General features: G+C 38.6%; 1 protein-coding gene across 2 annotated transcripts in view; it reads right to left on the bottom strand.

Annotated features, from left to right (window-relative positions):
* Positions 1 to 14,492, bottom strand: part of LOC306850595 (protein TALPID3-like) — a 115,561-nt gene that overhangs the window by 65,828 nt on the left and 35,241 nt on the right. For both annotated transcript variants that reach the window (XM_079386302.1, XM_079386303.1), the window contains exons 11-13: positions 6,767 to 6,971; positions 5,685 to 5,795; positions 1,771 to 1,994 (exon numbers count right to left, since the gene is read on the bottom strand). In XM_079386302.1, coding sequence (XP_079242428.1) covers positions 1,771 to 1,994; positions 5,685 to 5,795; positions 6,767 to 6,971 — 540 coding nt within the window. The remainder of the gene's footprint in view (positions 1 to 1,770; positions 1,995 to 5,684; positions 5,796 to 6,766; positions 6,972 to 14,492) is intronic.

The raw sequence follows: 14,492 nt of genomic DNA, 5'->3' as shown, positions 1-14,492 counted from the left end.
AAATATTTGGCCATCAAACGGTTCCCTGTGATCTTTCCAGCACTGCCGTTGCTCTGAGCCTGAGGTAAGAGCGAGAACACTGCTGTTCTTTCTGCTCTCACAGCCTCCGCATCATATAACAGACAGGAGTCCTGGGGCGGCCTTCTCCATTTCAGTTTTTAAACTGCTGCTTTAGCACTCTGCCGCTGCCACATCTCTATCTCTCTGTATCTTTAGAAATGTGCATGATGTGGGCAGCGACTATGGCTCGTGGTGTATCACAAGCCATTAGCTGCTCTGTGCCTGGGGGATCTGGGGTAATGTCACACTGAGAGCAGGCAGAATGGTAAGATTGAGTCTGACCTCCTGCTTTAAAGAGTTACTCCTCTCTGTGAGACTCTACCCCAGCAAAAACATCCCTCTAACCACTTCGCCTGGCTCTGAGCGTTATGCGTTTTAAAAGCTGCAAACAAAAGCGAACTCATAATTCACAGTGACATAATCTCCTGGTGGAGAGTCTGTAGCGACGACACCATGCTGTGACCGAGGTGCAGGTCTGACTTCACTGACCTGAATATGAAAGTGTCATACCTAAACTCATTCCAAAACGTGGTTATTTTTTATCTGTGAAACACAAAAGAAGACATTTTTGAAGAGTCTTCACAGTTTTTTCCATACCAAAAAACGAAAATTCTGTCATCGTTTACTCTCAACCTCGTGTTCACCAGAAAAAAAATGTGATGCATACATATGCAAACAAATTTGTATTTGGTGCCTGATTAAAAATGTATTTATAGTTTTATACATTCTTAACGAAAATACATTCATTAATTAAAATGACATTTTCATAGTGTTTTTTTTTTTTTTTTTGCTTATTTAATTACTAATAATCACCTATCACATTGTTACAGAACTAACAATGTAATTTGTTTAGACAGAGAGACAGGCAGACAAACAGATTTTTAGATAAAACAGATAAAAATAAATTTTTAGTTGAACTATTCCATTAATTGTATTATGACTAGGACTGACTGAAAACGTCACGCACTCCTCTCAAAGAAAAATGGGTGATGGAAAGATGGATTTGAATTTCGAACCACTTGCCCAAAGATTAATACAGTTCATAAAAGCTAAAACTGTGATAATCTTTATAGAATAGTGAGCATTCAAATTTGATTAAAACCTCACGTGGCTGACAAACGTGCTTGCCTTTTTGTTAGTTAACTTTAATATAATATTCTGTGTGGGGTTTAATGTGATGGCAGAGCTGTTAACCTCAGGTGGTATCGTGCCCTGCTCTCAGAGGTGATGTTACGGGGGGAATATATTGAGATGGAGCGTCGCTTTGGCAGCATCTGGGTAGAGGCCTCCTCTGACAGATGCCAATCACGGTGATGGTTCCGTTTGGTTTAGCCCTTTCCTGCCTGGAGTGTGCTCTGAGGCCAGCTGTCAATCAAAATCGCATACCGGTTCACCGCCTCAGCATGGCCAAACTTTCAGAAGCATGAAAACATGCAGAAGTTAACCAGCAGCGCTCTCAGAGGCACAGGGAAATTTGCTACAGCGCTACAACTTCTTGTGCCGGATTTTTCCCCGATGTCAACACTGATACTCATGAGAAATCAAAAAGAAAAGAAAAAAAGTCTACCCTTTCAGTGATCACTGTATTCTTATACTATGCTATTTAAATTAAACGGTAAGCAAAAATGATCAATACCATGGTATTACCATCAAGGTAGTGTCCATACTGTACAATACTTTGCTACTTTTGTGTACAAGGACATAGCATACCTGTTTTTCGACAGTGCCTCTAACTGCGTGTGAAGCACCTCTCCATCTGTGGCTCTCAAAATGGCTTCCAAGTTTTCTTCCAGAACCTTCTTGCTCTGCCTCACCTGCTTCAGGACCAGTCCTGCATCCTCAAACATGGATGTGGGCGGCTGGATGCTCTTCAGAATGCTGGCTCTGTTTAAAGGAGCAGCCCTGACGGCAATTGCATCAACCGGCTCTGGGGGCTGCGAGAGAGGAGGGAAGATTGAAAGATATTGGATGCATTTAAATGACTGTGTATATTTTGAGGGGAAAAACAAACTGTCTTTGTAAGAGAGGCGCTCCAGAGAATAAATATGATAAATATGTTTAATGGAATGCTGCTATGAGCCATTAGGGTGAGCACCGTTGTTTTTTTCCAAAGGCGTTCGGAAGCATTTTCAGGGCTCTGGCTTTTTTGCTGATAGGCCAGTAGTTCAGATTTTTATTTGCTGTGCCAACATTTTCATCTGTCTCACTCCAAAACAGATTTTATTCTTATTGAATAGCTGATTGGTGCATATTATACAGAATAAATATTATATAATAATTACTTATAAATTATTAAGCTAATTTTTTATTAAAATGTCTTTGCATTTATTTGATCAAAAATGCAGTAAAATATTGTGAAATATTATTACAATTTAAAATAACTGTTTTCTATATTAATCTATTATGAAATGTGATTTATTCCTGTGATGCAAAGCTGCACTTTCAGCATCATTACTTGAGTTTTTAGTGTCACATGATCCTTTAAAAATCATTCTAATATGCTGATTTGCTGCTCAAGAAACATTTCCCATATACTGCTAATATTTTTGTTGAAACTTTGATTTATTTTTAAGAATAGAAGTCAAAAGAGCAGCATTTATTTCAAACAGAAATATTTTGTAACATCTTTGCTGTCATTTTTGATTAAATGAATGCACCCCTGCTGAATAAAAGTGGTGATTCCTTTAAAAACTTGAAATGTGCAAGTTCAAGATCAAATACAGGTGACTGCTGCACTAGCCCGGTGTAAATCTCGCCCGAGCTGCTGCATCTTTCCCTGTAGTATATGTGTCACGTTCCTTCTCGGCAAGCACGAAAGTGGGCAGCCAGGGTCCTTGGCTGTCTCTCCCTCTCATCCTCTCCTGAATATAAATCTGTCGGAGAGCTCCATAAATCCATTACATGGGCCGGCAGATGCTGCTCTGGCAGGCTCGCTTTGACGAGGGACTCTCTAACCTCAACCCTGTGCTCCTGTCAAACATTCAGCCACAACGGAGGCGCTAGAATACTATTAATCAGGAGCTTCGATAGATTTTCTTACAGCAGTACTTTCTGTTCTTATGATATACTGAGTGTTATTAAGCAAAAGAGGGCATGGGGCCACATCCGCAAGATGTTTACGAGATCATCTGCCAATTCTAGGGTAGAGCGAGTTTGTTTGGTTAAAGTATGCAGTGTGGTAACTCTAATAATTCTATCTATCTATCTATCTATCTATCTATCTATCTATCTATCTATCTATCTATCTATCTATCTATCTATCTATCTATCTATCTATCTATCTATCTATCTATCTATCTATCTGTCTATCTATCTGTCTATCTATCTATCTATCTATCTATCTATCTATCTGTCTGTCTGTCTGTCTATCTATCTGTCTTTCTGTCATATTTAGACAGGCAAACAGAGAGACGAATTAAAGTATGTAGTGTGGTAATTCATATTAAATACCGTGGTGCTTGAAAGTCTGTGAACCCTTTAGAATTTTCTATATTTCTGCATAAAGATAACCCAAACGATCATCAGACTTTTATATCCTGAAAGTCCTGAAGGCTGACAAAGAGAACCAATCAAAAAAAAATATATACTTTGTCATTTATTTATTCAGGAAAATGAGCTGTGAGTGGCCAAAGTATGTGGATCTCTAGGATTAGCAGTTAATTTGAGGGTGAAATTAGAGTCCATCTGTTCAGAGGTGTTTTCAATCAATGAGATGACTAGCAGGTGTCAATGTGTGCCGTTTTATTTAAAGAACAGGTATCTATCAAATTTTGATCATGCTTGTGGAAGTGAATCATGGCCCGAACAAAGGAGTTCTCTGAGGTCTTCAGAAAAAGAGCTGTTGTTGCTCATCTGGCTGGAAAACGTTACAATAACGTCTTATACAGATTGTGTATAAATGGAGGAAATTCAAGACCAATGTTACCCTCCCTATGAGTGGTCGACCAACAAAGATCACTCCAAAAAAGCAAGACATGCAATAGTATGTGCAGTTGCAAAGAAACCCAAGATAACTACTAAGCATCTAAAGTCCTTTCTCACATTGGCTAATGTTAATGTTCATGAGTCCACCATCAGGAGAACAACCATGGTGAGCATGGCAGAGTTGCAAGGAGAAAGCCACTGCTCTCCAAAAAGAACATTACTGCCAGTCTTCAGTTTGCTAAAGATCATGTGCACAAGCCAGATGGCTACTGGAGAAATGTTTTGTGGACGGATGAGACCAAAAAAAAATAAAAAATTTGGTTTAAATGAGAAGCGTTATGTTTGGAGAAAGAAAAACACTGCATTCCATCATAAGAACCTTATCCCATCTCTGAAACATGGTGGTGTTAGTATCATGGTTTGGGCCTGTTTTGCTGCTTCTGGGCCAGGACGGCTTGCCATCATTTATGGAACAATGAATTCTGTATTATACCAGGGAATTTTAAAGGAAAATGTCTGGACATCTGTCCAAGAACTGAATCTCAAGAGAAAGTGGGTCATCATGGTTAAAGAAGAACTAAGTTGATTATTTGGAATGGCCGAGTGTGTGTATGTATATATATATATACACACACACATAGTGTAACTATATAACTATTATTTAGATCTACATTTTTGATATAAGAGACGATAAAAACTACTTGAAATGCACATTTACCACTCCTTTCTTGGTAAAAAAATAAATAAAAATTAACTCAATGAATTGGCAACAGCTGAATTTTGACAAGCCAAACATGTCAGCCTCTGAGTAACATGTAATTTATTTAAGCCACGAAATCAACTTTCCGTGAAAAAGTATAATGATTATGCAAAAGGCATTTAGAATGTCTCCAGCACATTTTATAATCACCCAAATATCAAACATAGTTTTCCTCTAACGCACATTACCATGTCCATCACAAACTGGCTGGCTGGTTGGAATATTAGAGCTAAAAACATCAACATAACACACTCATGGGTATCAATCACTTCACTTAATATTTGTCGGATTAAAAAAAAAAAATCATTACCTTACGATCAAATCCACGTAATTTGAAATTGAAACTGAAATTGATCTCTGTCAGAAAATAACATGCTCAATACACGGCAGTATTTACGTGAGGTACAGTCCAGGGAGAATACACATTTTCTGGAAAACCCATACTACCAGATGTTTTGACTACATCATCGCCTTCCGAGAAGGAGAAAATAGCAGCATGACAGCTTTAACATGCTGTCTACATAACACATGTGCGTATAAATTTGTTCTTAAGACAGACAGACGGACGGACGGACGGACAGACCGATAAAAGTATAGTGCGGTAATTTCTAAAAATTAATTTTGATCACACAAATTGGAACCAAAATCGGTGGATGCAATTATTGACTCTGACAAAAAAAGAGAAACAATCCTAACAAAACGAATCCCGAAATTTGCTGTGGCTGCATTTGGGAGGGGCGGCGCACATTTATTCTGAAGCCCAGGTGTAAACGAGTGATAACACTGATTTATCGGAGCGGGCTCTGAATAACAGCAGGGCTGAAATTGCAGGATACAAAAGGTACAATTGTGTCATTCTGTTGTTGTGGATAGAAACTGCACAGAGGAGAAGGCTCGTAAACCTGGAACTGCAGAGGATGGGGTTGCCATGGGAACCTACCACGGAGATGGGGGTTGTGGAAGGAGGCGGGGCCGTGGCAGAGGGGGCGAGATGGCTGCTCCTGCTTTTCTGGTTCGACTTGGCATTCTGCACAGGAAACGCATCAGCAGGCTGGAAGGACAAGGACCGAGATACAGAGTCTTAGTTGAAAACTACAAAATGAAGTTTGGACTTTACATATATGCAAATAATACAGGTCAGCGAGTAATAATATGTACCAGAGGAAAAATTTTAGTACCTGTACAACACTTTCGTATTAGAAAAATGGCCCAAAAATTATGGGATATAGCGAACAGGCACATAATATTGTGCAATGTGAGTGACATTCCATTAAAACCGGCCAGAAGGAAAGACTAGTGACTTGGCTGTCTCAGTTCGTGAGAGAGAGAGAGACAGAGAGAGAAAGAGAGAGAGAGAGACCGACAATGCTTCTCTGACAGCGGCCAAAGAGCATTCAAATCCTGCATCCTCAATTATATGCTAATATGTCATTTGCTGTATGTTACATTATTCTGGGCTGATGGAATTTTTCAGTCGCAAAAGACGTGCCTGGAAACTCAATGGCTTATTGGGAGAGCGAGGGTGACAGTAATGGATGGAAACAGGCAGTGGCACATTTGGTAAGAACGAAGAGGCGCTGTAATTTATTAGTGTGGGTGGCAAAGGGAAGAAACAATTGGAAAAATTTCTGTCTGGTCAATGAGACACGAATGTCTCGGTTCCGTGTCTCAGCTTGATTTCATCAATGGTTCCATTCCAATTAGATTAACTCGATCTGGAGCTCAACACTTTGACTGTCATTGGGCCGTTTTAAATGACCAGAAACCTGCTGATCAATGCCAAGAGTTGGACAGGGTGGTGTGATCGTGTATATATATTGTAGTATGACAGTAAAAAGCCACTTTAGCCATCGACCTGTTTGAGAATATCGAAAAATTAGAAGACAGCAATTCAAGTTTTAATTGGTTTGGCCAATGCCACTGCAGAGATCTATTCTAGTAACTAAAGCCAAAGAAGGACTATCCAAAGAAGGACTATAGTGTGAAAGTGTGAAAGTTAGCAATGATTTCTGAAGCTCTCACCTGCATTAGACTCCTCATCTCATTTTTAAGCCGCCCCAGATCCTGCAGCATCTCATTGGCTCTTTGCACAGCCGAGCTGGAAGACGCCACACATATATGTTCTGCCTGGTTCTCCTGTTCATTCAGTGGCTTCATGAAAGCTGGTTCTTCTGGTTGTACACTTCCAGTAAAAGCAACAGATGCTTTAGGTGGCGTCTGGCTTTTCCTGAAACAATAAAGACAGCGATAGATTAAATTTTCAAAGTCTTGCATTCATACACAAAGCCAAATTCAGTATCATTTTTCAGCAAGCTTGATCAAACTGGGATGAAACCAATCAAGTGTGTGTAAATCATTTAGTTGATTGTTCTTATTTAATAATAAATAAACAAATTCATGTGTTTAATGAATGAGTTCCCATTGCTTTGTGTAAATAATTTGTAAAAATATTGTTACATAAATTGTCACTTAGAAATCAATGCAACAATTTATGATTTTTTTTAAACCAAGTTTCATAAGTGGCTGATGTTAAAGCCAATAATAAAATTAACTAATATAGAATTAAACAAATACCACAAATTTGCTGAGAATGAATGATTCTGCTTATTACAATTAATGTTTATTTAACACAATACTTAATCTTTTTATTACTAAAAAAAGTGAAAAATCATGCATTCTACCATAGCGTCCAAGAACATTCAGTGAATGTATGTTAAAAAAATTCTGCACAAAATGATTTTTCAGGTGTGCAAGGTGTATACCTTTACTGTTTACACAATTTTTACTTTACTAATAAATTCAAACGTGCATTTGGGGACTGACACAAGGTAACAATTAGATACCAGGTGATTATCTCAAAACTCCACATTTGCCAACCTATCACTTAAGGATTCAGCGTACTTAAACTGCACTGTACATTACCATATGGAGTTCAGCTAAAGGACACTGAGGTCGTCTACCAGTGATGTTCACCTTATTCATCCGAGGAGGATGAGCACGCACCCTGAAACTCTGCCGCAGGACGTCCGTTAATGTGCCCTCTGCGCGCACTCCCTGCTGTCTGTCTGAACAGCTCAGTGTTTACACCACATTTCACATGAGCAGTATCAGGCATAAAACCCCAATCAGCTCAGATTGAAGCTGAAATATGTATTTATACTGGCACGTCAGTATAGTGTAATGAAGGGGCCTGAGGGTCCTCAGCTGAAGGGGTGTATCGGTTCCATTCAAGGGTATTCAGTCTGGACTGTTTTCACAGTCTTGGGTTGCCAGCTCATCTAACATTACTGTGAAGGCCATTTCTCCAACACTGCGGTGCTTGTCTAATGTTGCGGCAATTAATCACCCAGAGACAGGTTCAGTTTGCCAAGATCATGCTAACCAATTTAAAACAATACAAAAGACACTTTTTAGGCAGATTGCACCTACTTTCCTTGACATGCTGGGAGCAAAAGAGGTTATTTAAACAAGATGTTAAAATCTGCTCATTTATTGAGCTGCAGCAGGTTTGTAAATCCTATGAGGTGAATCACCAAAGCAAGTCATATTTCACCTCAGAATTAAAAAGGAAAATACGTAAAACAAAGTTTTGCATAAATAAAATATGTCTGCCATTATTTTTTAAGACAGTTGAGCACACATTCTCTCTCTCTCTATACATATATACACACACACACACGTATACATACAAATATATATTTAAAAATTGTATATTTTTTGTTTATATGTAAATTGTACATTGTAAGTAAATAGTATGTTTTAATCAAACATTATTTATTTATTTATTTTCATTGAGAATTTGTGGGGGAAATGTGCTTAAATGCAACTGCAATGCAAAAAAATAAATTAAAAAAATTGTAATTGTCCTGAAAATATAATTTCATTCTTTTAATTTTTCACCTGGACATGCCCTTGACAATTCTTGAGATTCAGCCCATGAAATTCTTCCCGTCTTTAGAGGCAGCATCAGTGTTGGTCTAAGAGCTAAATGTCGTCCTGTGGGTTAATATGGGTTTCGTGTTTCTCTGATTGCTTTTTCCCACAGGTTGGCTCTTACCTCCTTGGACAGACTTTTTTTTAAACAGACCAATGTTTTCTTTTAAAGCCACAGAGAGAAAGGAAACCTATCATATGAGAATGCGCACCGAGGAAAATAAAGTGCTGAGCTTGATTACCTTATTTAGAGAGAGAAGCTAGTGGCACAACAAAGAGGAGAAGGAAATTCAAACAAGGAAGAGACGGCAAGGAATCACAAAGCGTGATAAAAATGAGAACGGACGAGAAGGAAACTGGAACAAAACTGGAAGAAAATTAAATGAGATACAGAGAGACAAAGAGAAGAGGGACGGACAGAAACTGCTCCCAGAGCTGCGTTCAAAACAAAGGTCAGTGCTGAAAGATAGACTGTGTCCAGTTTCAAGAGCCGGGCACATGGTGTACAAAGAGTGTCAGTACAACACCTGTCTTCCCATCCGATATTTCTGAGGCTCTGCGGCACGAAACAGTTAACAAACATCTATGCGCTCGCTCTCATCAACACTCCGATGCGCACAGAAACGTATCTATTTACTCCACTTCACACACAGAGAGCCATTCATTCTGCCTGTGCACAAAGAACAGAAGACCGAAGAATCTCAGGCAATTATGCATCGCAGGCACTGAGAGCATGCTAGAGGAAACTGTGCAGGATAGCTAGTTCAGTCTTGCCCTGCGCAATAATATGAGATGCTATCAAACAGAATAATGTCCTTTATTCATAGATTTAGAAAGAATATGAAACAGTTGTGGTGCTTTTAACTTGCACAATCTGATAATGCTTAAATTTGAACAAACCTCTATTAGTAAGTAGCAAACCTAATATGATACATGAATGGTTTGGAGAGCGATCCAAACTTAATGCAACATTTACACTGAAAAGGTGGCAGAGAAGTGCTTCTGAAGTGGCATTTAGGTGTTTTACACAGACTATATAATGCTGCTCAGAGGTGGCATGAATGGATATACACGCAATTATAGTTTTATACTGTACATTGTATACATGGGGTTGAAGTGGCTCAGAGCAGGGAAATTTAGTCTGGCTTTTATGCAGCATTACGTCTTCACACAGAATTCTGAGCAGGCACAGAGCAGCCTTAACTCAGCTGTGTAAACATGTACTGAATGAGGGACCAGAGCCATATCTAGAGACCAGAATATTATAGGCACTTGTGCCAGTAAGCAACCACCTAGGAACAACCCATAGTACCTTAAAAACCACCCATAATACCCTAGCAACCACATAGCAATGCACTAGAGAACATCCATAAGACCTTACATTGTGGTGGTGAGTTACGCGTATGCAACATTATGATAAATGATCATTTAAATGATAAAACTAGTTGCTAGTAACACTTTTGTTCACCCAAAGACAAAAGGAAGGCACCTGTTTTAAATAGGAATAATAGACTTTAAAAATAATAGATTAATAGAAAATAAATTACTATTTTTAAATAATAAAACCAAAAAAATCAATAACATTGTTTAAATATATAAAATAAAAAATTTAAAAATAAAATAAAAACGTAAAATTTGACTTTAAAATAATTTAACAATAAATTAATAAATAAAATTAATCAAAAATTAAAGAAAAATAATATAAATGAAAACATAAAAGTGCACTAAAATTCTAAACAATGACAGAAAACCAACCATGTAAACCAAACCAGGTCAGTCAGTCTATAATACAATAAAACTTGATTTCAGCTATTGATAAAAAACATCTTGCTCATTCTGAATTACTGACAGATGATGCTTCCAAACATCATAGGTCTCATAAATTGCCCTTAAGTGACGGATATGATACAGACGAAACATCCGAAATCTCTCAAGGTTAACCGTCTGATGTTGGAAAGCCTGCATTAACTCGAGACAGCATTGTGTTTGATCCATTGCTTGGCAACAGACGCACAACAGGCAGATGCATTAGACATCCGTCTCATCAGAGCAGCCTTTCTGTCCCCAGGTTTCATTTGCTGACAGGAAGCCAGGAAAGGAAACAGGTGCTTTTTTTGCCTTTTAGGGGCTTTGCAATAAATAAACATGAAGGCGAGAGCAGTGCTGCATGGGGCGGCAGTTGTCCTGCTGTATTCCACACAGCACGCTTCCCTCAATCAGCCTTAAGATGCCACAAAAGGAGCTAATCTATTTGAAGAGGGAGATGTTGGGCTTTTTGATCTCACTCAAATTGATTAGGGTGTACATACGTAAAGGCAAGGAAGGAGAACGCCCTGCTAGAGGTCGCGCAATGCTAATGTCTCCAACAATATTTCTGAGCGTGCCGTTTAATGAGCACCCGTGTTTGTGTGTACGTTGATAGGAATCGTTCCTAGGAATTGCACGGATGTCCCTTTGATGCGCTGCCAGACGGAATATGGATTTTTTTTCTCCATCACAGTCATTTCGAGGGTTGTTTGTGTGCCAATATGAAAACATAATCAATAGGTGACACCTGTCAGATCGTCGGAAATAATGGTTACACATTCCGAGTATTTCCCAACTTGAATATCGACTTTCTGTCAGCTGCAAGAGAAAAAGAGCGTCTTATCAAGGTGTGCCACATTTCGGTTTATCATCTAGATCTAGACATCACCTGAGGTTTAACTCGATGAGACGCCAAACCTCAAGCTTGGAGAATCGCTCTTTCTGAGGACTACAGAGAGAACGATTCATTATCCAAAAGCTGCAAAGCTTCGTACCAAAAATAGAACAAAGAGCGAAAAAGAAGATGTGTTTTCCTCATCCGACCAATCAGAGTGCTCCTTGTCGGGCTTCATTTGTCTGTCACAGCAGATCTGGAGCAGGAACGAAAGGGGAAAAACCTCTTCTGAATAGGTGACAGGTGACGGGAAAGCAGAGGGTGGAAGAAGGGCGAGGTTTCCCACTGTTCTCACCTCAATTCCTCAGGAAAAGCAACAGTGGGCTGCAGTAATGTGGCAGGAGGAAGCCGCAAGAGCTTCAAACTTGCGGTCTTGTGAAGAGATATTATTTGTGAGAGGAAGAGTGAAATGTCAGGGGCAGGTGGGTTATTCACTGTGGCGTGCTGCACCTCACGCAGAGCGAGGGAGACCGGGGTAACAAAAAAACAGCGGGGTTTCCGACTACTGAGTATATTTATAAAGGCGACCACGTTTCAATGACAGAGATAATCATTATTTAACAAAATAGACAATTAAACAATGTTAGCTAAATAAACTATTCAAAAAATACAGGTGTTACCTTAAAAATATTTAACTTTCAAGAAAATGTGTAAAAAGTGACAAAATAGTATGAGTAGTATGTTAGCATGCATCCAAACTAATATATTCATCCTCTTTTAGATTATAGAGTTTGGAATATTACTATATTACTCATGCTTTTTATGCAGTATGTATAATGGATATGGTTGCATCAAGATGTAAAATTGAATACAATACACACACGGCTAAAATGGTAGCAGTAAGAATTAGAATGAGAAGTATGCATTCCAAACCCATATAGCCTAGAAGAGGGGGATAATATAATCCTATACATGAATCCATAAGACTATATATACTGCAAAAATAGTATAAGTAGTATGGCTGTATATATCCAAACCCATGTAGTCTAGAAGAGGAATACTATATCTAAGACTACAGTGGCAAAAACATTATGAGTAGTATGGTAGTATCCATCCAGAATCACACAGTCTAGAAGAGGAGGAAGATAATATATAAGACTGCACATACTGCAAAAATAGTATGGTAGTATGCATCCAGAATCATATAGCCTACAAGAGGAAGACTATATATAGGCACTTCAAACTTTACATAGTGCAACAATAGTAATATGGTAGTGTGCATCTAAACCCATATAGTTTATAAAAGGAAGATGATATCCAAGAGTATAGATATGGACATAACACTTTACATACTGCAAATATAGTAGTATTATTATGGCAGTATGAATCCAAACCCACATAGTCTTCTCCTTCTAGACTATATAAGTCTGGAATGCATACTACTCATACTCATTGCAGCATGTAGTTATGTACTGTATACTGTGTTCTGCATTTTAATATTTGTATGGATGTCAAATGTTTGTAATATTGTATCCAACAATACAATGTTCTCTAATGGACCACTATTTCCAATAGACTAGAAGCAATATCAGCTGATTTCAATATAAAATGTGATAACAACCCAAACTGGGTTAATAAAATAACCAGACCAACATAGAATAAATGTCATATGAGGTCATGTGTCAACAGCAAAGCATAATACTGTTTAAAAAACTGCTGTATACTGAATTTGCGGTATATACAGCATACTATACAGTTGGTGTACTTCAGAACTAAGCTTGTGCATTTATCTCTGGTAAACATAAAGCTGTTATAGAAACAAAAACAAACAAGATAAACAAACCACAGATGATTCTGGTTTAGAACAGAGCCATTGCATCCTACAAAAATCCACACAAGCATTCGAGCAACAGAGCACGACTATTTTTCTGTGCTGTACATTAGGCAACAAGACCCATCATCCATCATTCCAACCAGCGTCTGTACAGCTGCTGGGTAAACCCCCGCTCATCTAAATGTCATCTCGCACACACACAGACCCGAGCATCGCCGGCTCTCTCCGCCAGACCAGCCGCAACAGATGTGGCCTCGGCCCTCGCTATTTAAATCCGGCCACCTAATGCCCGAGGCTTCGGCGGCACAGCATGGGTGAGCGTGGATCATCCGCACCCATTTATCATGATTTGTACAGGGTGCCCTGCTTCCCTTAACACTCTTCATCATTTGATTTCAGAAGTGTAAATGTGCTCCAAATAGAAATGCTGCAGGAGAATCCTATAAAATAATTACAGGTTTTATTTTTGAATGTCAACAATGCATCTTCATTAGGGCTGTCAATCCATTTGAAAGTTTTATCAGATTAATTACTAATGATATTCTGATTAGTGTTTTTGCATATGTCAATATTTGTTGGGAAAAGCCTATAATATTTGGTAGGCATGGTTTTTATCACATTTTTTCCTATATAATTATTTTCCTATATGCTCTTCTATAGTGGGGAACAGTGAGGGTTAAAGACCTTAATGCTGTGTCCAGCTCACTGTCAGTGTCCATAGCGCAGAAGTAGATGAAATTGAATATTCCGAAGGGATATTTATTTCCTGTCCTCCAGAGATAGTGTAAGAAATCTTGGGAGAAACCTAGAAATGTAATTTAAAAGCAATTTTACAGGACAGAACACAGTTGGGCCTGAAGGAGAGAAACAGAGAGGAGGACAGTACTGAATCCAACACCAGAATGATGAAACTCTCCTCTGAATTACTCCTTTTACAATCCCTCAAGGTTTCCGTCACACTGTGTGCACATAACTCACGTTTTTCATGTTCTTCCAGAACAGACATTTTAACTCCACTCCAAAACCAAACTTAGGCTGTTGTATAAAGGCTAAGGCCAAAATCCTAGGCAGCAGCCACATGCATGTTTCAAAGACAAAGGAATTATGACACGCTTTCCATCCAAAATACAATTAATACTACAGCTGAAATGTTTGGGGTCGCTAAGATTTTGTTTCTGAAAGAAATCTTTCATGCTCACCAAGGCTGCATTCATTTGATTAAAGTATCCCCTATTATGGATTTTTGAAAATGACCTGTCATGCAGTGTAACACAGCTCTAAGTGAATGAAAACATCCTGCAAAGTTTTAAATCTGAAAGTGCACCGTGTATAAAGTTATT

Source organism: Barbus barbus (assembly GCF_936440315.1).
Source record: "Barbus barbus genome assembly, chromosome: 30".
Classification (NCBI taxonomy): domain Eukaryota; kingdom Metazoa; phylum Chordata; class Actinopteri; order Cypriniformes; family Cyprinidae; genus Barbus; species Barbus barbus.
The sequence above is the reverse complement of the archived record's forward strand: the minus strand, read 5'-3'. Positions and strand labels throughout refer to the sequence as shown.